The sequence below is a fragment of the Taeniopygia guttata genome, chromosome 1A, assembly GCF_048771995.1.
Source record: "Taeniopygia guttata chromosome 1A, bTaeGut7.mat, whole genome shotgun sequence".
In the NCBI taxonomy this organism is placed as follows: Eukaryota; Metazoa; Chordata; class Aves; order Passeriformes; family Estrildidae; genus Taeniopygia; species Taeniopygia guttata.
The window spans coordinates 55,823,854-55,849,125 of NC_133025.1; the positions used below are offsets into that span (position 1 = coordinate 55,823,854).

The 25,272-nt window shown below is 38.7% G+C and overlaps 1 protein-coding gene across 4 annotated transcripts in view; it reads left to right on the forward strand.

Moving 5' to 3' along the window:
* The first annotated feature begins 1,461 nt into the window (after positions 1–1,461).
* The window catches only part of DNM1L (dynamin 1 like), a 35,512-nt gene continuing 11,701 nt past the window's right edge, over positions 1,462–25,272 (forward strand). For 2 of the 4 annotated variants that reach the window (XM_030263287.4, XM_030263289.4), the window contains exons 1-11: positions 1,462–1,713; positions 12,768–12,915; positions 18,033–18,071; positions 19,250–19,296; positions 20,370–20,441; positions 20,921–21,007; positions 21,618–21,780; positions 23,076–23,196; positions 23,793–23,924; positions 24,185–24,391; positions 24,588–24,708. In XM_030263287.4, coding sequence (XP_030119147.1) covers positions 1,612–1,713; positions 12,768–12,915; positions 18,033–18,071; positions 19,250–19,296; positions 20,370–20,441; positions 20,921–21,007; positions 21,618–21,780; positions 23,076–23,196; positions 23,793–23,924; positions 24,185–24,391; positions 24,588–24,708 — 1,239 coding nt within the window. In that variant the 5' untranslated portion in view covers positions 1,462–1,611. The remainder of the gene's footprint in view (positions 1,714–12,767; positions 12,916–18,032; positions 18,072–19,249; positions 19,297–20,369; positions 20,442–20,920; positions 21,008–21,617; positions 21,781–23,075; positions 23,197–23,792; positions 23,925–24,184; positions 24,392–24,587; positions 24,709–25,272) is intronic. The other 2 variants (XM_030263288.4, XM_030263290.4) reach the window with 1 other exon arrangement.

The window sequence follows — 25,272 nt, forward strand, 5'->3', positions numbered from 1 at the left end:
AAGAAATAATTCAACCTTCTGAACTGGAGTCAGACATCATAATTTCTTCCCACTGGTTTCACCTACATTACAATACCCACTTCCTAAGATACCTCAACCTAACCTGTAATTACACATCTAAGTTGGAGAATTTCAGATTATCCGAGAGCCTCACAGCAAAACAACAAACATCTACAAGAAAGCAAACAGAATAAATATAGCTGTACCACGTGTGTCCATTGCAATTCTCACTATGTGAACCGAAATGGAAGAATATTCCTTTCACTGGGCACTTTGGAGGAACAGATCTCCGGTTCTGTTCTTCCCCAGAAACTACCTCCATTATGCCTCTTCCCTGCCCCAGCATCTTCATTTTCCTGCTCTGCTGGCGTTGTGGCAGCAGATGCTGCCGAGCTCTGGCACTTTGGCACTCAGCACCTTTCCTCGCTGATACCTCTGGGCGAACGAGGCCGGACTGCCCTACGTGGGATCCCTGTGGCACCTGCTGGAGAGGGACATGGAGCTGGGCAAGGCTCTGGAGCACAAGTCCTGTGAGGAGCAGCTGAGGGAGCTGGGGGTGTTCAGCCTGGATGTGAAAAATGCATATTAAATGACTGGCTCTTCGCAAATACTACTATATATGTTATGTTGGAACACATAACATGTAACACATAACGCATTTTGTAGTACTGCATTAATCCTTTTAAAGTCATGTGGTAGATACAGTTTTAAGTTATAACATCATGTTATAATGGAAAGTATGCGATGTAAGATATTTTTTTAACTAGCTCAAGAAAGGGATGAGATAATCAAGAAATTCTTTGCACAGAGATAACTGCAACAAGACACCTAAGAGTTACTGCCTCCTTATTGGAAAGACAAACCTCCTTCCACCTTCTCTCCATCTTTAAGGAGACACCAGGATTAAAGGGAAGAAGTTGACGAGAACCAGAGAACATCCTTTGTTTAAAAAGAATTTATACATCATGTATGAGATATATGAACATGCAGCAGGCTATGGCTTTTAAGGGTTAATCCTTTATTAGTGAGCCACGCTTTCAAGAGGAAAGCATCTGAACGTTCATAATTCTTTGCTTTTTATTGTCTTTTATTGACCTAACTCTGTCTAAATTCTTATTACTCTATTTTTAGAATAATTTTATTACTATTAAGAATTTCTTCACAGAAAGAGTGACTGGGCGTTGGAATGGGCTGCCCAGGGAAGAGCTGGAGTCACCATCTCTGGAGGTGTTTAAGGAAGGACTGCAAGCGGCGCTCAGTCGATATGCGGCTGTTCAATCACAGGCTGGACCCAAGTGTCCCAGAGGCCTTTTCCAGCCCCGCCGAGTCTGTGTTTCTGTGTAATAAAACCCGGCAATGACACCTCACACAAGGCCTCTCCAACGCCGGCGGCCCCGGCGCTGTCCGAGCGGGGCGCGGCCCGGCCAGGCCGCACGGCCTACAACTCCCATGGTGCCCGGCGGCGCGCGCGCGGAGGCTGCCGGGGCCGGGCCGTGCGCGGGGGCCGGCGCCGATGGCGGCAGGCGCAGGGGGCGGCTGAGGGAGCCGCCGGTGCCCGTCGCGTCCATCGACCGCCGACGTCTCGCCCGCCCCGTCCCTTCGCCCGCCGCTATGGAGGCGCTGATCCCCGTCATCAACAAGCTGCAGGACGTGTTCAACACGGTGGGGGCCGACATCATCCAGCTGCCGCAGATCGTGGTGGTGGGCACGCAGGTGAGGCGGGCCGCGCCGGGCCGGGGGCGCGGGCGGGCACCGCCCCGAGGGCAAGGTCGGGGTGCCCATCGCGCTTCCGCCGCCGCAGAGCCGCGGCTGCCGCCGCCAAGGGCACGGGGGGACGCGGCGGGCGAGGGCGGGCGGGGCGCTCTCGGTGCCCGCGTTCCCCCCGCACGCCCTCGGCCGCTCCGCTGCCTCAGCCCCGGCCGCGCCGGGAGCGCCTCTGCGCCGCCGCCGCCCTTGGGCGCTTCTCGGAGCGCTCCGAGCGGCCCAGCAGCTCCGCGGGGCTGCGGGAGCGCGGTGCCCCCGTATTCCGTGGGGGTGCGGGCGGCCTCAGGGGCCGGGGGAGCGGCAGCCGGCCCGGTTCCGTCACCGTGACCGCCGTCGCTACTCGGCCGTGACTTCCCTTCTTCGACAGCGGCCGTGCAGCGAGGGCCGGGCCGGACAGAGGGGATGTGGTAGCGGGACGGCATCTTGCGGGCGTGGATGGGTGTCCTTTCCCCCGCGTTCCCGTGCCGGTTGGACTCTTTGTCTTAGCTGGCGATGGGGAGTGAAGGTGAGAGGCGAGGCCGGCGACTGTTGGCTGCAACAGTTACAACACGTGCGTGTGAGCCTGGTAGTGCCCCTGGGCTCGAAGATAGCTCAGATCCTCTCTCCTATCTCTTCAAATGGGACCCTGCACTTCAGCAGAACTTTTGGCAGCTGAACGTGCCTGACCAGAGCTGCAGCAGTCACAAGGGAGTAGAAGATGAAGCTAATGGATCTCTCGTTTTGTTTCTGTGATATTTAAATATGTATTGAATGTGCTGTGCTCCTTGACAGTAGCATGCTCACCGAAGACTTCAGTACCAAGTACTCTGTACTCAGGATTTTAATTGATATCTTAAAACACCAGCTGTACGTGTAAATGCAATAGTATTTTTCTGTGTAAGATTAAAAAAGTACCTTTTCCAGTTTCGCTTTATGAAGTGGCATTTTTTAAAAATACTTTTAAACAATTCTGTCCTAGTTATCTTTTCCTAGGTGTAAATACTTTCCATAAGTAAATACTGAGAGTTAAAACAGTATTGACATGTGTTTGCCTTCAGTAGTCTCCCCATCAATATCAATATCTATTCGGGGCTCCCCATCTATATCAATATCATGTATCCATGATATTTATGAACCCCCACAAATTAGCGTGAAATTTCCTATCATCCCAAAACAAAGTCCTCTGTGGACTCCAGAAAAATATATACCAAAATATCTAGCAAGCGGTATCTTGGGGTTTTTTTGTTTTAGTCAGGGTTGTTGGAAGAAAAAATTGTCTTTACTGACATAATAATTTTGTAGATACTTATTTTATGCAATTAGTTTTAGTTTAAATAAAATATTATTAATTATTTATTTGGAGTCAGTTTATTGGAGACCAGATTTTTAGAGATGTGTCACATATGGCCTTAGAGCTGATAGTTCTGCTGCTGGTAGCTTTCTTCCTTTTATTTAACATGTGCCATTTAGACAGTCACGTTTCTTTGTGAACTGCTGTGTGGCCTTTAAGTTTGTTCACACAGTTGATGTATCTGTAGCCCACTGGCATATGCTGTCTTTGAATAATATTCACAATAAACAGTCTTGAATTTTTCACCTCCATTTTTCTTGTAGGAATCAAATGCTGCCAGTTAAAGTTTCTGTAATCCTCTGTTAATTAAGTTATGCTTTTTTCCTTCCATTTGCCACTTGCTTTTTTTAAATGACCTTTTTACATATTCAGCAAGGAGAGGAAAAGTGGTTTTTTAAGTAGTTTTCTGTTTATTTTTCTCTCTCTTCTCTACCCTTTTGTTCTTTTGTGCTTATGTCTTTCTCTGCTTCTCATTCTGTGCATTAAGTTAATTCTTTCTTTTCTAGGTTGTGTAGAAGCTGTTTATAGGCCTTAACTCAGCTGTGAATATTTTCTGTTTTCCGTATTCCCTTTCCTCCACCTCTGTTGTTTGGGATTTGTTTTCTACCTCCCTTGTGCCCTGAGCAATTGAAATGCTTTAATTTTTCCTCTTTCTAGATACATTCTGATGCTAATTGCAAATTGTTTCTCAGTAAATTTTGCACATCTAGATGGCCTCTTGCACTTGTAGTGGTTTTCCTGCCATTCCTTCTCATTCTCCCCATTAATATTGTGTAAGTTATTTCTGTATCCTAGCATAGAGTCATTTAAGAAAACTGGGGACTGTGCTGTAGTCAGAGGACACCTTCAGACTGCCAATTTTTCTTCAGTGTTTCAGGGTTTTTCTGCCATTTCCAGATAGGTGTTCTATTTTTTCCCCAAGTCAGTATTCCAGTTCCATTTTTAGAACTGTATGACTAAAGTGCAAAAAGAAAAAAGTGTCCAGGTTAGCAATATGATATAAAAATATTAGTTCAATAATGTTGGAATACTCAGTATTCTGGTTGATACAGATGCTTTGTGCTCTGTATTTTAAGGGGTAATAGGGTGGTATTGAAGTGCCTCAACTAAACACATTAAAACTACAGTAAATGAGACAAGGGGAAGAAAAGCAATTAACGATGGCCTTTTGTGTGGATAAGGGCTATCACAAAAATTAAATGCCTACACTACCAAAGTGGTCATAAGATTTAGAATAAATTTAAGAAAACCAGCCAGACAACAAAATATCTGCCTAGAAATAGGTAAAAATGAATTGTCTTTATTTATTTTTTGTGCCATTAATTATTTGAAAATGTTTTGGATTTTTAGTAGTCATCAGCCTAGTTTTATACAAACTTTAGTGTCAGCTTTGTAGCAAAATTCTTCTAATACTGATTTAAAATCACTTTGTGGGCTTTATTTGCACTTGCTAGTGTTAATTGAAGTAGAGAGATTGTAGCAAATTGATTTAGTAACTGATGGAATTGACAAGTCAGATTTTGGAGTGACTTTTTGTGTGTACAGTTATGGAGTTCTGCTCAGTCTTCTGCCAATGCCATTTTGAGACTTTAAATGGGGAGGTGTAGTTCTGCTAAATATTGCCCTGGGATTGGCTCACAGACGAGTGTGACTTTTCTTCCTTTTTTTTTCTGTTTTGTGTATGTTTGATGCTGATGCTAAACCACTTTTTATTGCAAGGTGGAAGGTTTCTTGATCTGAGGTCACAGCCTGAGCATGTGGATATGTATATATGTATCCACAGCCTGGATATGTGGATATTTATGTTCTGGTAAGATAAATAGTTGGAAGAATGCTGATTTGGCTGTTAAGGAGTTGACAGCAACGGCAAGGTAATGGACAGTCCTGGCTAGTGGGATAAGGAAATGAATGCAGCAGATGTTATCAAAGCATCCTGGGAGAGACTGGCACCTTGGTCTGGAACTTCAGGTGCTCTGCAGAGCTTCTGTGACTTTCTCTGGCAGGGGAACAGAAATTCAAGGCACTTAGCTCATTCAGTGTAGCCTACATTGTGTTGGAAAAAAGCCAGTTTGAGGTGAAGGAAACTCCAGTTTGTACTAAGCAACAAGGAAAACCCCATGTCAAGCACAGCCATGTCTTCCTCCCTAGTCTCTTGCTGACTTGTTAGTTTGATTTTTGTGGCGTTTTGTTTCTTTGTTTTGATTTTTTTGTTATTTTGTCCAAGGATCTTTGTGGCAATTGAAGCAGATGCAAAAACCCATTTGTATCTACATTTGAATAGAGGATGTAACCAGAGTATTGCTTCCATGCTGGCTGGGGACAGTTTGTTTTTTCTCCCAGATGTTTTACAAACTTCCTGATTTCATTTGGTTTTTTAAATTTGTTTTCATATCTGACATTTACAGTCTCTGGTTTTGGGTGTAACAGTTTTCCTTTTTTTGCCTTTCTATGCTCCTGTCAAGTCATGCCCTGACTGTTCTGTTTGTTTCAGACAAGCAACAAAGTGAGGCTGACATTATGTCTGGTAAATGTAAACAGCTAATTAATATAAATGTTGCTGTCAATATGATATAGTGCAAACAGCATTTATTGTTGTGCTGTTTCTTTGCTCTGGTGGGCTCCCTGTTTCTGGACAGATGAACTTTTTGGGTCCTGAAAGTTTCTGTGATTGAAAGGATGGCATTTTCACTTTTTCTATCTGTAGACCTTATATGAATTAAAATAGAATGATAGGTCTAATAACTTGATCCTGCATTTTAGCATTTTATGATTCTTAATATGAAAACATTAGTAAACACCATTTAGAAGATACTAATTTTATTGTTTGCGAATGCCTGGTTATTTTGGAAGAGCAGAGAGTCTGCACAGAATTCACAGTTGTAGAATGATGTGGATAAAGAAGTCTTGTGCTTCTCTTTTCTTGTTTTGTTTTGATGCTTTACTGCAAGGACCTTGTTCTGTTCATCTTGTAATTGGCAGTTGTTTTTCTTGGAAAACTGGTATTTTAATTAGACCAGGTGAATCTTGTATGTTGTTCAGGGGTCACAGTGCAAAGAAAACATATTATCAGGAAGATGGAGGGGAAGAGTATTAAGACAGCGCAGGCATTTGTTTTTCACAATCTGGAGAGAAAATGCCTGTGTAGTTTTTGGAAAAGATTTGTTTGTGTGTAGTAGCCAGAAGGTTGACTAACTTAGAGATTTAGGGTTTGGGCTTGTTTTAATAATGCTGTTGTTTAGAACTTTTAAAATTTGAATATGCAAGTTGGTTTTGATTTACTTTACTGCAAGTCATTACTATAGCAGTATACACAGTGCTATGTGAGGTCAGTATATCTGGCTTGCAAATGGGAATCTTCAAATACCACAGTTCCATGATGTAACTGAGAGTCTGTAACTTGTTTCTACTTAGATGAGGCATTATTTTCCTAAGCGAATTATTGGAGGGCTTTGGGAATTGATGTGTGGAGGAAGAAAACATCTGCTAATCATTGTTGTAATTGCTGTTGTTTGGCACTCGTCTGCAGTTAGATATGGTGTAAATGCAGGATTTCTGAAGAATTTTGACTGAGCTGTGCCAGTTCTGGCATTCCTTATTGCTTGTACATAAGCTGTATTATGTGGAGGTAGTTCTGTGACTTTGAGTCTCTCACTGACTTATTCAGTAGAGCTCTCAATTCAAGGAAATGGGGAATGCCCTGCAGGAACAACAGTCTTGTAGTCTGGACAAGATCTTGCATGTATTTCACAACAATGAGCAGTGCATTATGCTGGTTTTACTGCTTTCTTAAGTTGGATCAGCCTGTTGTCTCTTCTGCTTCTTTTAGAAGTGTTATTTTGTTTCAAACAATGTGTTAAAATAATTCATTTGGCCTGCTTATAGCTTTAACATTCTTTTTTGATTAGTAATTAAATTTTTAAATTTGTTAGCTCTTTAGAGCCTAGCTTGGGGCATTCCTAGTTTAAATATGAAAATTTTGTTATAATATCTGTTCCAACCAAAGCAGTTCCTTTGTAGAACTGCTCTGAAACTGCATGCGTAGTCACCTTTTATTCTAGAATAATTTCTATTTGCAAAATAAGGAAAGAAAAAGAAATATTGCTGTTCTTTAGTTATAGCGGGCTGAACTCTTCTAAGATGGCTACTGCAAATAACTTCTTAAACTACCAATGTGGGTAATATTCCTGTGCCTGAGATCCCAGCACAAGTGCATTAGCTTTTATTGCCCAATGATAGAATGAAAATTTAGGAAATTCTGGATGTACAGATGGCCAAGAGCAGAATTTACAAGCAGGACTTTTGTACTTCTTGTATGAAGAAACTGCTGAATTGCCACAGTTTCATCTCAAAGCCAGATGCATTGCTTTGCTTAATAGAACTCTTCAGGAATTAGTATGTCTCATTGAGAAGCGTCTCTTACTTCACAGTTCCTTACTGTCATTCTTGAATGTTTGTATTGTGCCACTCCAAAAGTCATAGGGAATTCTGCCATCACTGCCTCTATTTTCTTGTGCTGTCCTGTAAAAAGTCTGTGTTGTGTTGCAGGAGTTCTTTGCATTTTTTTCCCTATTGGATGAAATAGTAAAAAATCTTACCAGTTTGCCCTGTTTAAAAGCAATGAGCTAAATTTTACACTCCTTTCAACTAATTTTTGGTTTGGAAGTTTCCCAGTAGTTTATTGGACATGTGTCCTTAACAAGGTGTTTTTCCCCACAGATGATGTAGTGTGCATTGGCTCCACAAAGACACTATGAAGTATAAAGATAGACAGAGGAAGGCAGCAGGTTCTTGTAAGATGACTCGAAGTTTGTTGCAGCTAATTCAAGTCCATTATCATTTTAATAATACTTGAAATATACAACAGTCAACAATCCAAGCATGTGACTGTAAGAAATTTGATGGTTCTTGTGCATCAGTGAGACTCTAGGTGAGCCTTGTGTTAATTTGCCTTCTTGCTTCATGGATTTCCTAAGAGTAAGAGCAGACTTTGCTTATTTACCGAGCTAATGTGAGTCCCTGTGAGCTAAAGGACAGTGAATCACAAGGGACCTGGCATTTCTTTAAGGACAGTCTCATGGAGCACAAAGCAATAGTCCATCCACTTGCTTGGGAAAATGAGTGGAGGTCTAAGGAGAGCGGTATTGAAGGAACTCATGACTCAGCCTCAGCACAGCAGAATCATGCAGGAGATAGGAACAAGGAAAAGCTCGCTCAGGGATATAAAAATCCTGCCTGCATAGGCAGAGATGGTATCAAGAAAGCCACTCTTGGAAGTAAGGGCATCAAAGGCAGCAGGAACTTCCAGCACTGGATCGGGAGTAAAGGAAAAAGAGAAATAGGGACATAAAGGCTTGCTGCTGTCTGTGACAGGTGATCCAGGGACAGTGAATATGGACAAGGCTGAGGCACTGGATCCTTTCTTTGCCCTTGTCTTCTCCATCAGGGTCTTCTAGGCCTTTGTCCCCATAGGTGGGGTTAAAAGTGGAGAATAATTCAGTGGTGCAAGAGGATTGGGTCAGGGTTCTTTTTTTGATATGGAGAAAACATCTTTGCATTCTGTTTGGTGTAGGGAGCAAGACTCCTAAAATAGTAATGCTAATGAGCATTTGGAAATAGAATAAGGAAGAAGGTGAAATAAATGGGATGAGGTGAATTTGAATGGTTGTTCGCAGTGTTACTTCAGCATTTTCAAGATGGAGTCTCTTCCATCTGGCTTGTGTCAATGACCCTGAAATGTTTTTGGAAATAACATCTCTGGCTGTTAATGAAGCTGAACAATTATAAAATCATGCACTTGCTGTGTGCTGCTTCTGAATTCCTAAAACTGTGGTTTGTAATGCAGCAGATTGTAACTCACATTTTCTCTTCGTGTAATGGGTGGGAGCAAATGCCTTTTGATACTTAAGTACACACAGTTGAAACGTGCAGGGACAAATAAAGAAGAAATGAAGGATAGGGAAGCAAAGCAATCTCATGAGGACTGTTAAAAGTAGAGGTGCTGGTTATTTGGAGTGGATCACAATTATTACAGCTTTTTAATTTGGGAGGATAAGTGCACAATTGTTTCCTAGTGACTGCCCTTCATTCTCGATTGTCAGCATCATCTTCAGATTAATCTAAAATAAAGTTGAATATATAGGTGTTAGAGAGGCAGTGAGAATGCTGATAAGGTTTCAACACACTTTGACAGTACATAAATGTAAAATACTTGTCTTGTGTGTATCATCTCTTTTTATCTTAGTACTTTAGGGGAAAATGGTTTTACCATCCACCAGACAGGTGTTTCTCTGTGAAATTAATGGTGGTTGACAGAGCAGAGTATAATACACTCAGCCATGGTAGTTTGACTTAAAGGTTAAAGGAGTGACACAAGATGTTCCTGTATTTGCCCCCCCGCCCCTGCTTTTTATCTGAGCAACCTCTATTATGTTCCTTTAGATATCACAGCTAGTGGATATTTCAAATTAGGACTAGATATTAGGGTCCAGAGGGAAAATCTGCCTGATGGCCTATGAAAAGTTAGTTTGTTAATGCGTTTTTTGACCCATCATGGAATGAATTTATGGATTTCAGTCCATGCTTAAAATTGTGACGAGCATTTCAATGAGATGGCAAAACAAGTGATACTTCTTCAGACTCGTTCCTAAAAATTCCTTTGGTTATCAGTATTAGTGTCTGTCTACATATATTGTATGAAGGACTGCCTGAACTGACTTTGTATTCTTAACAGACCCATATCCCTTGCTTCCCCCTCACTGGCAGAACAAGATCAGCTTTGTGTTTACTGCTTTCTGCACTGTGTTCCCAGACAATTCTTGGTAATGGATGCTGAGGAGCCCAGATTAAGAAGTGCGTCATTAGATAATTGTATTCCAACAGCAGATTGCTTTACTTCAGAGTGTAATGCAATTTGAAAGAATTTCCTGATGCATAGAGTACTGTAATGTTTCATTTAGTGTGTTTGCAAAGGATCCAGATTGTTCCTTCCCCATCTAGAGGTAACTGGGAGTGGTGTAAAACACAGTGATTCGCTTCTGTGCTTAGCTTGGTGTGCCCATTTTAGTTCCTGCATTACACCTCCTTTGGAAAGACTAAAGAGCAGCAGTGTGCAGCAGCTTGTCCCATGGATTTTGCTTTCCTTTCATGGTGAGGTTGTTAAGGATTCTTTTTATTCGTTACTATCCCTTATGTGCTTGGTTTGTATGTTCATGAGAAGCCACTTCATCTAAGTCTGATCTCCAGCCTTGTGAGACTGAGTAATCATTTTTCCCATGCCTAAGAAAATCTTGCTCAAAAGACCACAGAATCATCAAGATTGGAGGAGACCTTTAAGATCATCTAGTCCAACCATCAAGCCAGCATAATCACCCCTAAGGCATATCCCCAAATGCCACATCCAGATGCCTCTTAATGTTTGAAATATTTTTAATAAATGAGGCACTTGTCTTTGTTTTTTGGTTTTTCCCAATGGAGAAAATGAACCTGTATCATCTTTCATTTTTTTTGGTTAGGCATTTCACTTGTTTTAAGTAAGTTTGTTGAGAAGTGGTTTGTTATTTGTCTCTGTAAGTTTACTTTTTACAATCTATAATATCAATAGTTCTTCAGAAGTGGGCCAGAACAGGAGCTCTCTCAGGGAGGCTTGCAGACCTAGTTCATGCTGTGGTCGGGTTGTTCTTAAGTTATTTGATAAGAGTTCAGTGCCCAATGGTCTGTTACAAGCTGCTTGCAGGGAAGGTGCCCAAAGTTGATTTGGAGAAGGACAGTTGAAGAAAATTATTAATAACTTTCTAGGGGAGTCTTGAAGGAAAAACAAATCTTAATAAGGCTGTATTTCTGCTTGACCCTGCTCTTCTTCCAAGTTTTCTAAACCGTTGATCTCATTGTTGTCAAATGTGATTTAGATTAACTTTGAATAATATACATAATCTGTATTGATGTGTTATATGCCTATTGAGACAAATGATATTTTTGATAAACATCTTTTCTTTTTTTTTTCTGTGCCATAAAGCACGTACAATAAAGTGGTACAATAAAATAAGGCTTTCATTTGTTGCTGTTCAAACTTTCTAGGGGTTTGGCCTTGTATTTTAATATTTATTTTGTCATTTTGCATACAAGCACTATTTCAATAGGTTTTAAAGCTCTCATATAATATATTTGTGTCTTGTTTTACTGGAGTAGTAGAAATGTACTGTCTGATGATAGTAACGTGTTGCTTGACCTCTGATCTATTTTTCAGTTTTAGAAAAGTCACCTAATGTCACTAATTTTGTGAGATTTAAGGATATTCATTACTTTTTTATATCATGTTATGCCAGGTTATATGCTCATCATTTGCTTGAAGTCTCAAATCTGTTACTTCAGAACTGGTAGACTGAGTGGAGATTCTATAGCAGTTAAATAATGCACATTCCAGCTGTCAGAAGCATCTGTTGGTTTCCTTTTTTTTTTGTTTTGTTTTCTTTTTTTTTGTTTTTTAACAAGATAATTGTTTGGTGATTGCATTAATACAGAAATATTTTCTAGATGGTGGCAAGGATTGTCAGAGCAGGTTTTCTCATGGTGTTACTACATAGACTTAGAGTTGCAGAAAATTGGAGGAGTTTAATACAGTGTTATTAAAAAGACAAAGTCTTCTCAATCAGATTGAGTGCTATGTTTACTATTTTTTATTATTAGTTTTAACATGATACTTGCCTGGAATCACTTTTAAAACCCAGGTTTTCTCAGCTGTTTGTTAGACCAATTGTGAATCTTACACAAAAGTCCTGCAGGAGAGCATTTTAAATGTAGTCTCTCAAAGAATATTTGTAATTTCACAGCCTTTAAAGCCTTTTACAACTTTTTACAGTTTCTTGTTATGTAAATACTTAAATATATACACAGAGAGTGTGTGTGGGATGCCATGAAACAATGTTTGTTTCTGTGTTTAGGGTGTAAAACAATGTTTGTACTTACCAAGCTGATACAATGCATTATACAAAAAAAAAAAAAACCCAAACCCAAAACCCAACCAAACAAAAAAACCCAAACAAACCCCCACCACCCAACCAAACTCAAACTGAAAGGAATGTAACATTGTAGCAGCCGATTTACCACCACCCCCCCCCCCCCCCCAAGTGTACATTGCTACTATTTGTTTGTGTAATGACTGCTCCTGGTATCAATACAGCCAGCCCTTGTTAATTCTAACACATAAGAACTGAGGGTTAAATTCCTCCGTTTGCAAAGCAGTTTTACTTCAAAATGTTGGAAAATGACATAGTACAATAGATCAACTTTCTTTCTGAGCATTATAAAGAAAAGTGTTTTTTTCCAGAAATGTTTCTGGAGAGTTTGATATGTAGAAAATGTTAAATAGGAGATTAATTTTTCTGAAACCTGTTACGAGTTTAGTTTGACCTTAAGAGATAAAAACCATGGGGCAAACCATGTAGATAGAAATCTGTTCTGAGTACCCCAAGCAGGTTTGGGCTTGTAGCAGACCTGTGTCCCTCAGTGCCTGTGCAGTGGCACTGCTGTGTCTGCAGGGAGTCTGTCATATGCTCCTTCAGGCACTCTGTAGCAGACGACAAGACAGAGTGCTCTTTGCAGGCCAGATGAAAGCAAACTAAAATACCACAGCATTTTTATGTTTCAGAAAATAATGTAGCTGTGTTCCACTTTTCAGAGCAGTGGAAAAAGTTCTGTGTTGGAAAGTCTTGTGGGAAGGGATCTGCTCCCACGAGGTACTGGGGTTGTCACCCGGAGACCCCTTATTCTGCAGCTGGTGCACGTTTCCCCAGAGGATGGTCGGAAAGGAGCTGGAGATGAACATGGTAAGTGTGATCCAAGAATGTGTTTTGCCTTTTTATTCAAGCCTTTCCTGTACTTTTAAATGAAAAATCAGTTGCTGTAATCTTAAAACTTTAGTATGCTTTTTAAAATTTGCTTGGAAGGAAACACAGCTGTTGTCACATCAGTTTTTTCCATTTAGAAAATGTCATGAAGTCAAAATCTCTGGATATTCAAAATACCTTTAGTGTTTTAAGTTTTCCTGTTCTTGGGAATTTCTTTTGAGAAAAACAGGCATTTCAGTTGTGAAGACAATTGTCTGAAGTGCAGAGAACATGATTTTCTTGTGTGTGTTTTTCATCCCTTCCCCTTTTGCTGTTTATATAAGGTATTTCATTGAGAAGGTGATGAGTATGAGAGTTTTTAGAAGGAGGGTAGGAAATAAGTTCTGGAGACATGAAAACAAACTTGTAGTAGATGCAGACAGAATTGAACCGACAAGTTCTGTAGCTTACAGATGCCACCCTGCTGGGCTGCACTGAGAGACTCCCAAGGGCACCAAGCAGGTCACTTTAAATATTTTGTAGGTTTTGCTTTGAAGCTTGTCTTCTGTACTGCTTCTATTTTATCCTTCAGCAAATCAAGAAAGTGATCTCAGTTGTCCCTTGGGAGTTTCAATGCTCATTTTATGCCAACTAATGCTCCTGATTAGGAGCAGCAGGGGCATATCCACCTTCTGATTGTAAGATAAATCTTAGGGTTTTTATGTACACACTAACAACTGCACAGGCTTTTGTTGGCATGATACACTTGGAGCTATAAATATTAATTCTCATTGTGTTCAAATTTTTCTTAATTTTTTTCTACCAATAGTAAGTCAAGGTATCATAGGTTCTTTACAGTATTTATTTTGCTGTAATATTTGTGGCCTTTGATTTCTGAAGGACAGTTGCTTGTATTGTGCTGTTTAAAGGGTTTAAGCTCCAGTCTTAATTACTGTCCCTGGCAGAGAACACAGTTAAGGTTCATAACAATTAGCATGCAAACCATGTCAGAAATTGTAGGGACAATTCAGGCCGGAAATTATTTCAGAAGACCTCTTGTCCAGTCTCCTCAAAATAGGGCAAACTCTAAAGTCAAGCCCAGGTGTCTCTGGTCTTTATCTGCTTGGGTCTGAAAATCTTAAAGGATGGAGAATTCAGTCTCTGTGCAACCTTTAGAAAAGGCACATTTGATGTCTTTAAATGCAGTTTTACATTGCTTGTACTGCGCAGTGGATAGTTTGTATTTTGGAACTTCTCAGAATGCTTGGATTCTGAGTTGTAGGGTAAAATATTATTTTGCTCTTCTTTGAACTTTACAGGTGTAAAAGGAAGTTTTGTAATTAGAGTATTCTGAGTCAAGGCAGAGCCTTTTTGTTTTAGGTTGCATTTGATTTGGGGATTTGGATTTAAAATTTAAAATTCATAGGGATGTTAGGCTAAATTATTATTTATGGTGTCCGCTTTGATTTTTTTGTGGAAAACAATATGTAAGATGTAAATGTTATAATCTCGTCTTGTTCTTCTGAGAGAGATGTGGGCTTGTTTGGTAAGAACAGAGATGTGATAGGAACAGAAATTATGATTTACCAATTGAGTTTGAAATGTCTCTTCTCTCCAAAATTCAGGCAAATTGTGGTCTAAATGGTGTTGTCACTGATCTGGTCTAGTTTATGTTCAGACTGTGGTGTTACATCTGAGAAGATAGCATCAAGTAGCTTGGAAAGAAAAAAAGATGACAACCTCCTATCCTGGCTGTGCTGTGTAGCATTGTAATAAGTGCCATTAGAGGTCTATTTTTAGAGTAATTTTATTTGTAATGAGGTAGATATTGAGGTAGGGTTGAATATGGATTTGGAATTTCCCAGAGGGAAATAGTCTTGCAGAAAATAATTTTATCCAGATGAGGGATTTCTTCTTTACAAGTTTTATATTGGACAAAAGAGAATCAGTCTTGGCATGCTGCTTTCTGAATGCTGGCATTCAATTCTCTGTGCACACAGTTTTAGTTTTATACAACTCTCTCTTCTCTTTTGACTTCTGTTTTGTGATTGTCACCTGTATCCATCCTAATGCTTGCTCTACTGGTATTATGTATTAACATAGCTATTTCAAAATAGCTATGGTGGTTCTTACAAGCTTTAATTTTACCTCTCTTGGAGTGTTGGCATCCAGAAAGCTTCCCAGTTTTTAACACAAAGCACTTTTGACTGTGCTGTTCACTTACAGAGGGACAAGTGATACCCTTTGTACTGTGATCACTGCAATAAATCAAGAGAGTCAGAAAATAGCAGATAAATTTTCCATTAAATGTGAAGTTCTATATTTTTATAACTGTCTGATCTGTATATTCTACAGAGAATGTGTGTAATTTGATGGGAGGGAAATGTTCTCATCATGCTTTTGCTGGTTTATTGTTGGCCTCTAGTGATTCAGCACATATGGTGTGTTTGATGCAATGATACCACACTGTGGTGTTCTCTGATCAAATTGCAAGAGAAGCAGCACTTACCAGAGAACTGGGCCTGGTCTTGTGAATTATTAAATTGTCCTTGCAGTGAAGACCTATAATGGTAGTCCAGAAATGGAAAATCAGAGAGAACATACCAGTGGCCAAGTAGTAAATGCTTGTTGGTTCCTTTTTTTCCTTTGTTCCAAGATAGGAAACGGAACATTGTTCAAATTCTGAACAGATAGAATTGATACAGAACACAGGAATAATTAATACAGATCCATTGCTTGATAAAACAACATTTTTGTCAGCCTTTTGTTGTCTACTTCAGATAGGAATCTCTTACCCCTAGCTCCCAAACAGTGCGGCCTGCTTCACTGGGCTTGGCTTTGTAGAAGCCACTAGAGATAAGAGCTTTCCCTCAAAATTGCTTGCTGTCTAGTTGGTGTCAAGGATGGGAAAAATGGTACAGCAGTTAGTATTTGGGAAGTTCTCATTGCCATACTGCAGGAAATCCTCTACAGTGGTGGCCTTTTATGACTCCCAGCAGCTTCTCCCATTGGAAATGAGTAAAATTTTTATTGCTTTATAAAGGGAGAGGAGATACATGAATAACTGAAGTCAGTAATTTTTGTATTTTATTGAGTTTCTTAAAGGAATGTTATAGAGTAGGACATAACAAGTACAGTTTGGTGGAGGGCAGTCCTGAGAAAAGTCAAGTAATATATGGTATTAATTAAGGTTTGCAGGTGTTACTACATGATATGGAAAACCAGAAAAATAAGAGACTATTGCTTTATTCACAAGATGTGGTGGGGGTTTTTTTTGGGTGGTTTTTTTTTGCCTTTTTTTTTTTTTTTTTTTGAAAAGCAGGATCTGTGTGTTCTTAATAGCTGTTGTTTTAGTAATTTATTTTAATGTGTAATACTGGATTTCATCATGACCAAAGTGTTGTTTGCTCACACCTTTATCTTTAGCATTTAATCTTTAGTGTAATCAGGCACTTAAGTCTTCTGAAGGTATTGCCTGAAAAGCTTCCAAAACGTAACATAACTGAGGGAAGACTGATTTACCAGTTAAATGAGTGATAAAAAAACATTCTTTGTGGAAACCAGAAGGGTGGGTTGCTGAATGTAGGCTAATCAAAACACTTTCTCCTTGCCTTGAGCATTGTTACATTTAGAGAAATGCAAATCCTTCCTCCTTTCCTAAAAACTCCTTTCCATTAAATTAGATCTATTGGGAAACTTTTCCATAGGTGTTAGCAAGTTAAAATGAAGTGTCTCTGACCTGAGTGTGTTTTTTTAATATTTATTTTAAGAAGCTTATAGATAATACTGAAAAAAATTATTTATACAAAGAACTAAGCCTAGTAGCTGGCTGCAAATTCACACCAGAATTTGCCACCAGAAGGAGAATCATTTGAGACTAAAACAGTGTCTGAGAAGGAAATAATCTCCCAAGGAGGGACATAACTATAGAGTACTTGATCCATATCTTTCAAATGTAACAGTGTGTTTTTCTTCCTGGCTTTAGGCCTCTCTTTACTCCCTTGGATTCAATTTTCAAGAGGAGATGAGCAGTAAATACTGAACATACTATAGTTCTTCCTCTATGTGCATTTTACTTTATTTCCTCTAAACAGTAAATAAAACCGTTAAATAACCTGGAATGGAGGAACCCTTTCATTTTACACTTATTTTGGAGACTGGTATGTCATTTTGCCTATTTACCAACCAATACAAACAAAAGCTTTTTCCTAATGATATTTTCTTTATAGCTTTTGTGCCTGTAGGGATGAAATTTTGGGTTAAAAAAATCTTTCCTTAACAGATCCAGTCCATCAAAATCGTATTTCTATTGATGCACACACCTTTGACTGAACAAGACATCAACTCTCCAGATGAAATAAGCTTTTCAAACAGATGAGTTGATTATTGTCATGCTACCTGAATTTTGTACCAAACAGGCACAAACAAAAAACCACAAACCAGTTTGTTTTGCTGTTTGCACTTTCAGGGTGTTTACAGACATCAGAGGAAAATATCATTTTAAATTCATCAGCCCCTCAATAAGAAGTTGTGGTTTTTTTGTAATGAAATTTCCATAAATATATTGAAAAATTAAAAGTTGAGAAGGGTAATGCATATGTTGTCTCTTCTTAAATCTGTCTCAGAACTGATGTTATTCTTTAATTGAGTCTTAAAAATATTGATACACAGCATCAGATTTCCTTCCCATACAGTAACACTACTTCCAATGACATTAGAAAAGTTTCTTTACTCTTTGTGGTTCTTCCTATGAGTAAATTATGAGAATCATATTTTGCCAAAGAAGTTTAGCTCTGTTGAGCTGTTTTCTGTGCTCAGATAAGAAAATATGTTGATCTGTTGGAATTAGGTGTATGGCAATAATAGTCATCATCAACTTTATTGTATAGAATATCTGATTAATAGGCATCGTTTATATGTGTTTAGTTAATGTCTTATTTCTGTGCATATTGCTAATGTCTTACACACTTTCATCAATACTAGAATAGCATGTACATCTGTCTGCATGCATTTGTGCTCTTTGTAATAGAATCTGGTACTGAAAGTGAATAAAATGCTATATTAAATATGATTAAAAATGTTAAATGCCATTCTATGCTGTTTCTCTTTAACTGCAGACCCTGCTACATGGAAAAATTCAAGACACCTTGCTAAAGGTTGCCTTTATCCACTTGCTTTGTCTCCCTACACCTGAAGTGCATGCTTATATACTCTAATCACCTACATTTCATGCCACATAACTCTTGGTTGATTACACTTTTCCTTTTACACTTCAGCTACTGTGGTGATTATTTTGCTGTCTTGTGATCTGATTGATTTTCAGTTTTCTGACCTTGCTGCATTAGAATGAGATAATTTTTGCTTTTCTCTGTGCCGTTGCTACTTCATAGAACTTCCTGCACTTTTAATTCCCAAATCCTTAAAAAAGAAAAATCTTTGTTGATCAACTTTCTTAAATTTCAACTTTAGTGAAAAAAATGTTTTGAAAGATTACTTGATTGTAGGTAAACCATGTGTTTGCCAAAGGGCCAGGTTTCTTATGGACAGTTCTTGTAGAGCAGACTGCTGTTTCAGGGAGCACAGAGGAAATGAGCCCGAACTAAAAATTGAAAATGGAACTTGCCTCTAATACTTGGAAACCTAATAGTGAAAAAGCGACTATCTTGCAGTGTGACTCAAAACTGCTGCTTGTGCTACAAAGCAGAAATTGAGCAAAACCTCCTTTGCTGTTTCTGGGACTGCTCTTGCATAGTCCCCAAGTAATTCTGGACCTCAGTGGTGACTGACAAGAGTGGAGATGTTTGGTCCTTGACAGATTTGGGAAGAGACATGTTCTCCTAAGGCTTCTTCGTTATGCAGAATTCTTATGTATTTTCTGTTTGCTTGCTTTTAGTTCTGCAGGTTTTTCTAACTTTTTCTTTCAGCTGTAATTTGATCTCACTTGCATGGTTTAGAAAAAAAGATGCTAATGCTAGCCTTTTCTTTCCCAGGTTTTTAAGCTATTGCTAATAATTCTTTTGTTTTCTGTTACAAGCTGATATTTAGTGAACAAGACCATTTCTGAAGGATTGCAGGATAGATGATTGGCTCAGTCATAGTTAGGAAGGTGGACCTTGTGTGAGACAAATTAGACATAGTAGTGAGGTGCAATGTTTCAGTAGACAGAATCATAAATCTACTTATACTGAGCTATTTAACATCTAACTGTAGAAAGCTAACTAAGTTTTTCTTTTGCTGCTTGAAAAAAAAATCTTGTAGTTTTCAGTGACCAGGCCTTGGAAAAAATGTTAGTGAAACGTCTACATTTTTCTCATGTATCCATTTTTGTTTTCAGAGGTAGATGCTGCAGAATGGGGTAAATTTCTTCATACCAAAAATAAGGTATGTTTACTCTTTTGATGAAGTGTGTGTCATAAATATGTTAACAGATATATACTTTATTCTGTTTTCTCTTCCCTTGACTTTCCTGAAATGAAGATGTTTATTGGTATTATTATACCTGCTGTACTATATGGTACAATATTGAGGATTTTGTGTTTTGCTTTTTATGAGTAGAATGCTTTTGAAAACATAAAATGTCTGTTGTGCATGTAATTGATTCTGCTGAGTTACCATAGTCCTATTTGGGTTATTTTGTTGATTGTTCTGTTTTGTGCACTGCCAAAATTAGAATTAATGTCACAAAGACAAGGTGTAAGCACAAGTCATTTCAGTCCATTGAAGAATTGGCTACTTCAGAGGTTTATTAGAAAGCTGTGAGAAAGAAGGAAGAACCTCATATGCATCAGGGTGAAGGAGCACAAACTGAGATGACTTAGCACCTCAGGAAAGAGGGAAGGCTTAATTCTTGCTTGAAGAATGTCATATTTTTGTTGGCAGATAAATGATAGATGTGTTTATTATTTTAAGCTGATTTTCTCACCTTCTAGGCAGTGCTAAAAATTGAAGGAGAGATAGAGAGGAATAGAGAGGGAATCAGTGGAAGGGTAGCTCTGTGCTAACCTTTTTTGGTTGGTGGCAGGAGAGCAGTTTTTACAAGAGTGGGAAAATTTGAAAATGAAACTGCCCTTTGTCCTCTTCAAGATGAGAAGTGGTTTAGGCCACATTTTGCTTATTGACTTCAAAGGATTACAACTAGACTCAAAATGGAATTAACTATTTGGAATTCTCTGTAGATGGACACAAATTAACAACTTGTGTCTGACATTGGTTATAAGTCTTAGTAACTGCCATCTCACAGAATTAGTCAACAGATTAAATACCAATTTTTGTAATTTTTAGCACTGATCATTCCCGTTTGCATCAGTTTAAGGGCTACTAGTAATTCTTATGTATTTTTTGACATTCTGTATACTTAGAGATTTTCACCGTCCCTTGGAGAACAGAACATTATTTTGCAGTTAAGTAAGTGAAGGCTGTCTTTAATTTTTAAACTTTTTTTTTTCTTCCTTCAGATCTATACAGATTTTGATGAAATTCGTCAGGAAATAGAAAATGAAACAGAGAGGATTTCAGGAAACAATAAGGTAAATCCTGCACTGTCCATCTGTTGTCTTCTATTGATTTTCTTGCTGCTTAAACCTTTCTTAAAGAGTTTCAGCAGCTAGGAGTGAAAAGCATTTAACTGTTCTCATGAAGAACAATGGGAATACTTCTTGCTATCTTGAGATGTTTTCACTGTGTTCATGAGAACAATTACTTCAGCTGAAAGTCAGAGTTTTTGCTTTACTTCGGGATTCTGTAATAAAAGTGCAAAAAATAAACATTCAGTTAAACTTGCTTTCATTTTTCTACATACCTGGTTATATGTGTAATTATAAAACTGGCTGCTTACAAAGATAAAACAATTGGTTGACAGATAGTTGGCTTTTTTCCTTGCTGTGTGTTCTAAGGTATATGGTGAAAGAAATTCTTTTTAGTATGAAACTACAGCCTTTGGATTTTCATATGATGAATTTAAATAATCCAGGGCAGTAATTATTACTTCTTATTAATGTATTTCTAGGGGATCAGTCCTGAACCAATTCATCTTAAGATTTTTTCATCTAATGTTGTAAATCTGACTCTTGTGGACTTACCTGGAATGACAAAGGTAAGGTGCAAAATGCTCCTCTTCTGACTCAGTGTGTATTTTTGAACAAGGTGTGCCTGTTCACTCTTTGCCATTGTTCTGCATTGCTAGATAAACTGCTTTCCTGGCGTTAAGTAGTGTTATGTAAATCTGACATGTCACTGTCTTCTGGGGTAAGATTTGGGTTTCTGCTGCACTTTGCTGATGTCAGAGATAGATTTGCTTATGTTTTTCCTCTTTATACATATAAGTGATAGTAGGTGTGTGGCTGCATGTTCTTTTCCATAGAAGAGGTAGCACTCCAGGTCTCAGAGCTGTACCTGCAGATAGATGAGTATTCGGCAACTTGGAAAGTCTCTTCCACATTGCTTCTCCAGGAGTGGCTACGTGTATTTTGTGGAAGAGGCTGTATAAAGTGAGGATATCCTAAGAGAAATGTTCAGATCCTGCTTGTTCAGGTTACATATGGAGTAATTTTCTGAGACATGAAGATGACAAGATGACTTCTTTCCCTGCCCAAGCACACATCCACACCCCACTCTGCCAGTTGTGTACGTGGTTCTTGGACATCAAGCCTCATGCAGGCATAAAGACACAATTTTGAACAGTTCCATCTTGTTTTTTTCTCAAGGTTCCTGTTGGTGATCAGCCTAAAGACATTGAACTTCAAATAAGAGAGCTCATCCTTCAGTTCATCAGCAATCCCAATTCCATTATCCTGGCAGTCACAGCTGCCAACACAGACATGGCCACTTCTGAAGCCCTAAAAATAGCTCGGGAGGTGGATCCAGATGGTAAGCACCAAAGCTAACTGCATACTGTAATTCAACTGCTTTTTAAAATTCAATCCTAAAATAAAACTGAAGTTGTTTGAGCAAAATATAGTAAGAAAAATAAATGTCACCACATTTCCTAGAAAATGTTAGTTTTGTATTTGCTTAAAGACTTCTTGCTGCAGTCTCTGCAACTCAAGAGAATGCTGGGATGAGTCAATAACTGGTAGATTCTGGCTTGCCAGCAGACCAAATATCTATTCTAGCAGTCATGGGGTCACTTCTCATTCCACAGCAGCAAAATGGTGTTAGAATGTTGGGGGTTTTCAGAGTTTTAGTAGTTCACAGTGGTCTGTTGGGGCAACTTCATGCTTTATTGTCCAACATTATTTCCTTTGGTAGAGAAAATATGCCACCCTGCAGCTAGTAATTGATGTCTGACTGTTAGTTTAGTGACTTCTGGTAAGGATAAGATCAGTTTTGGTGCCCTGAATTTATGTGGGAGAACTGACTGATTTAATGGAGTAGGAAGATTATAATTTTATATTTACCTAAGGACTTCGAAACAGATCTGAAGCTACTGGCTGCCTGCTTCTTGCTTTTGCAAAGTGCTGTTAGTACCATTGACTAACAAATGGCACTGTGTGTTTTGAAAGAACGTGGATTAATACACTTGGAAAATAAGCATACAGAAATTAAGATAAAATTTAGTGTTGGTACCTCAAATTTTTATTTCTCATAAAATGTAACATTTCTTGGTTGTTTCAAAGCTCCAAGTCTGCTTTGCTTATCTGCCACATAACCTTGAGGGAAGCCTCTTCTGGCAGTCTGCTCAGTTAAACTGTCCTGGTTCAAGATATCCCTTTTATTTTATTCCTTTAAAAATGATTGACAGCGTCTTTTGGATCACTTCCCAAAATTCTGAAACTTAAAGGTCTAGAGTGGCAGATCATGTTGCAGATTCTACAGGAGTAATACTATATAGTGAAAACCTACAGTACTAAAGTAGCTACACTCACATGAAAGTTTCAAGACCAAAGAACTTACTGATTTTACTGAGATGCTGATTTATTTTCTTGGACTCAAAAAGTGTGTTATAGTTTAAATAAAAAGTTCTTGGCATATTTGTTTCAGACCAAGAGCTCAGGAAATATTAAGGTTCCAGATAAATCCTCTGTGTGTTAACCTCCTGGTTTAGATGGGCAATATACATCTATTTAATGAATTTAGGTCACTAATTCTTCATTCGCTGAGTTATGAGTTTTAGTTACTCTGATCAAATCAGAACATCCCTGTGAGTGTTTTCCTTTTGGTAGGTCGAAGAACCCTTGCTGTTATCACAAAGCTGGATCTCATGGATGCTGGCACTGATGCTATGGATGTGCTCATGGGAAGAGTGATTCCAGTCAAACTTGGCATCATTGGAGTAGTGAATAGGTCTGTGTGGGCACATTGGTGCTATTTTTAAAACTCTGTTAATATGAAGTAATGCTTCTGCTTTTTTAGCCATGGATATAGTTTGAAGAATAAGGTGACAATGTTGAAACAAACTTCTGAATAAGCAAGTGAGAAGCTTGTTGCTCACTTTGTTCTTCCACTCAACCAACTGCTAATGAAGAGAGGAGTAGGGACACTTGTAAAAGAATTGTGGTGTCACCACTTCTGCTGTTGTCCTTCACCTTGAAAGGGTGCTTCTGTTCACATTGGCTCTGATCCAGCACAGGTCCTGTATATATTAGTCCTAAGTGCATCTGGCTGTGGAGCTGTTTGCTGTATTTTTTTTACCTTACTTAGGTCAAATCTCGTGTAGTTTTGATAAAAGCATTGCTCACTCTGTGTATAGTTGCTGCCAATATCAATTTGTTGACTATGCTGCATGGAGAAACAAATAAAAACCTTTAAAGTCTAAGGAAGGTGAGTTATGTGTGTAAAGCAAAACCAGCTGTTTAATGTTCTGTCCAGAAAAGCAGAAGTGTAAATTACTTTTACTTTGCATCCAGTAACTAGTGTGTAACTCTGCCTTTTACCTTCAGGAGTCAGCTGGATATTAACAATAAGAAGAGCGTGGCTGATTCCATTCGTGATGAGTATGGGTTTCTTCAAAAGAAATATCCTTCCCTCGCCAATCGAAATGGAACCAAGTATCTTGCTAGAACACTGAACAGGTATTCCTTGAAGACAGAAACTGATGTGTTAGACATATGTGCAGACCTTTCTACCCTTAGTGTCTCTTTTGGTGCTGTACAGTAATGCAATAAGGAAAACTGGTTGCAAACTCTGGTTCTCTCGGTTTCTGAATTCACTGTAATTTTCCCAGTAAATCTTTTCTGTTGGTTTTTTTTTTGTGTCTCTTCTCTATCTTGATGGAGGTGATGAAGCTGAAAGTTTTCCTCCCTTCTTATGAGGGACTGTTTTCTATTTTTAGATTGCTGATGCATCATATCAGGGATTGCTTGCCAGAACTGAAAACCAGAATTAATGTTTTAGCTGCCCAGTACCAGTCTCTACTGAACAGCTATGGGGAACCTGTTGAAGACAAAAGTGCTACTTTATTGCAGCTGATCACCAAATTTGCCACAGAATATTGTAACACTATTGAAGGAACAGCAAAATACATAGAGACTTCAGAGCTGTAAGTACAAATGTTTTCCAGGAATATTGACTGAGTGGTTTAGTTGACCCAGTGGCTCTTACTGGCTCTCACAGGCAGTATTACTACTGCCATAATATACTTGAAAATGTTTGAATCCAAGCAACTGTAAAAAAGGTTGTCAATGAGAGCTTTTTTCTTCATATTTGCTACTTCAGTTGTTATTTTCTTCTTTCAGATGTGGTGGAGCCAGAATCTGTTATATTTTTCATGAGACTTTTGGAAGAACTTTAGAATCTGTTGACCCTCTGGGTGGCCTTAACACAATTGACATTCTGACTGCCATTAGAAATGCCACTGTGAGTGTTCTTCTGTATTTGAGTGTGTGGCTGTATGTTAGATAGGAACCTAAGGTTTACTTCTATATAAGGGGCACAACTTTGAAATGATTCAGGGTTTTCCTGACAGATTTGGATTCTTGCTAATATTGGAATTGGTGTTGCTGAGAATTAACAGAGTAAGGCCACTTTTAAATTTTGCAGTGTATAATAAAATGTTCACTCCTTCAAGCTTGACTTTGGATGTCAGACATGTCAGTCTGCTTTTGTACTGTGTCTGTTGTGTGTGGACAGACAGGCAGTTAATGGTCTTGGAGCATGAGGTACTCCATAACAATGATCTGTGTGTATGTTCCTATCCTCCTGTACATGTAAAATGTAAAAATGGGATTTAGTTACAGGAAAGATGTCATATTTCAGGTAAAAAATGTTATATGTGTAGCTAAGCATTGGGGTCTGTATGGTCATAAATGCAATTACTCCAAACATGAAACTGAACTATCTTGTTGATACGGTATTAGATGCCCAAGACTGTCCAATAAAGAATGGCAATTTCTCTCTCTGAAATTAGAAAGAAAATGTCTT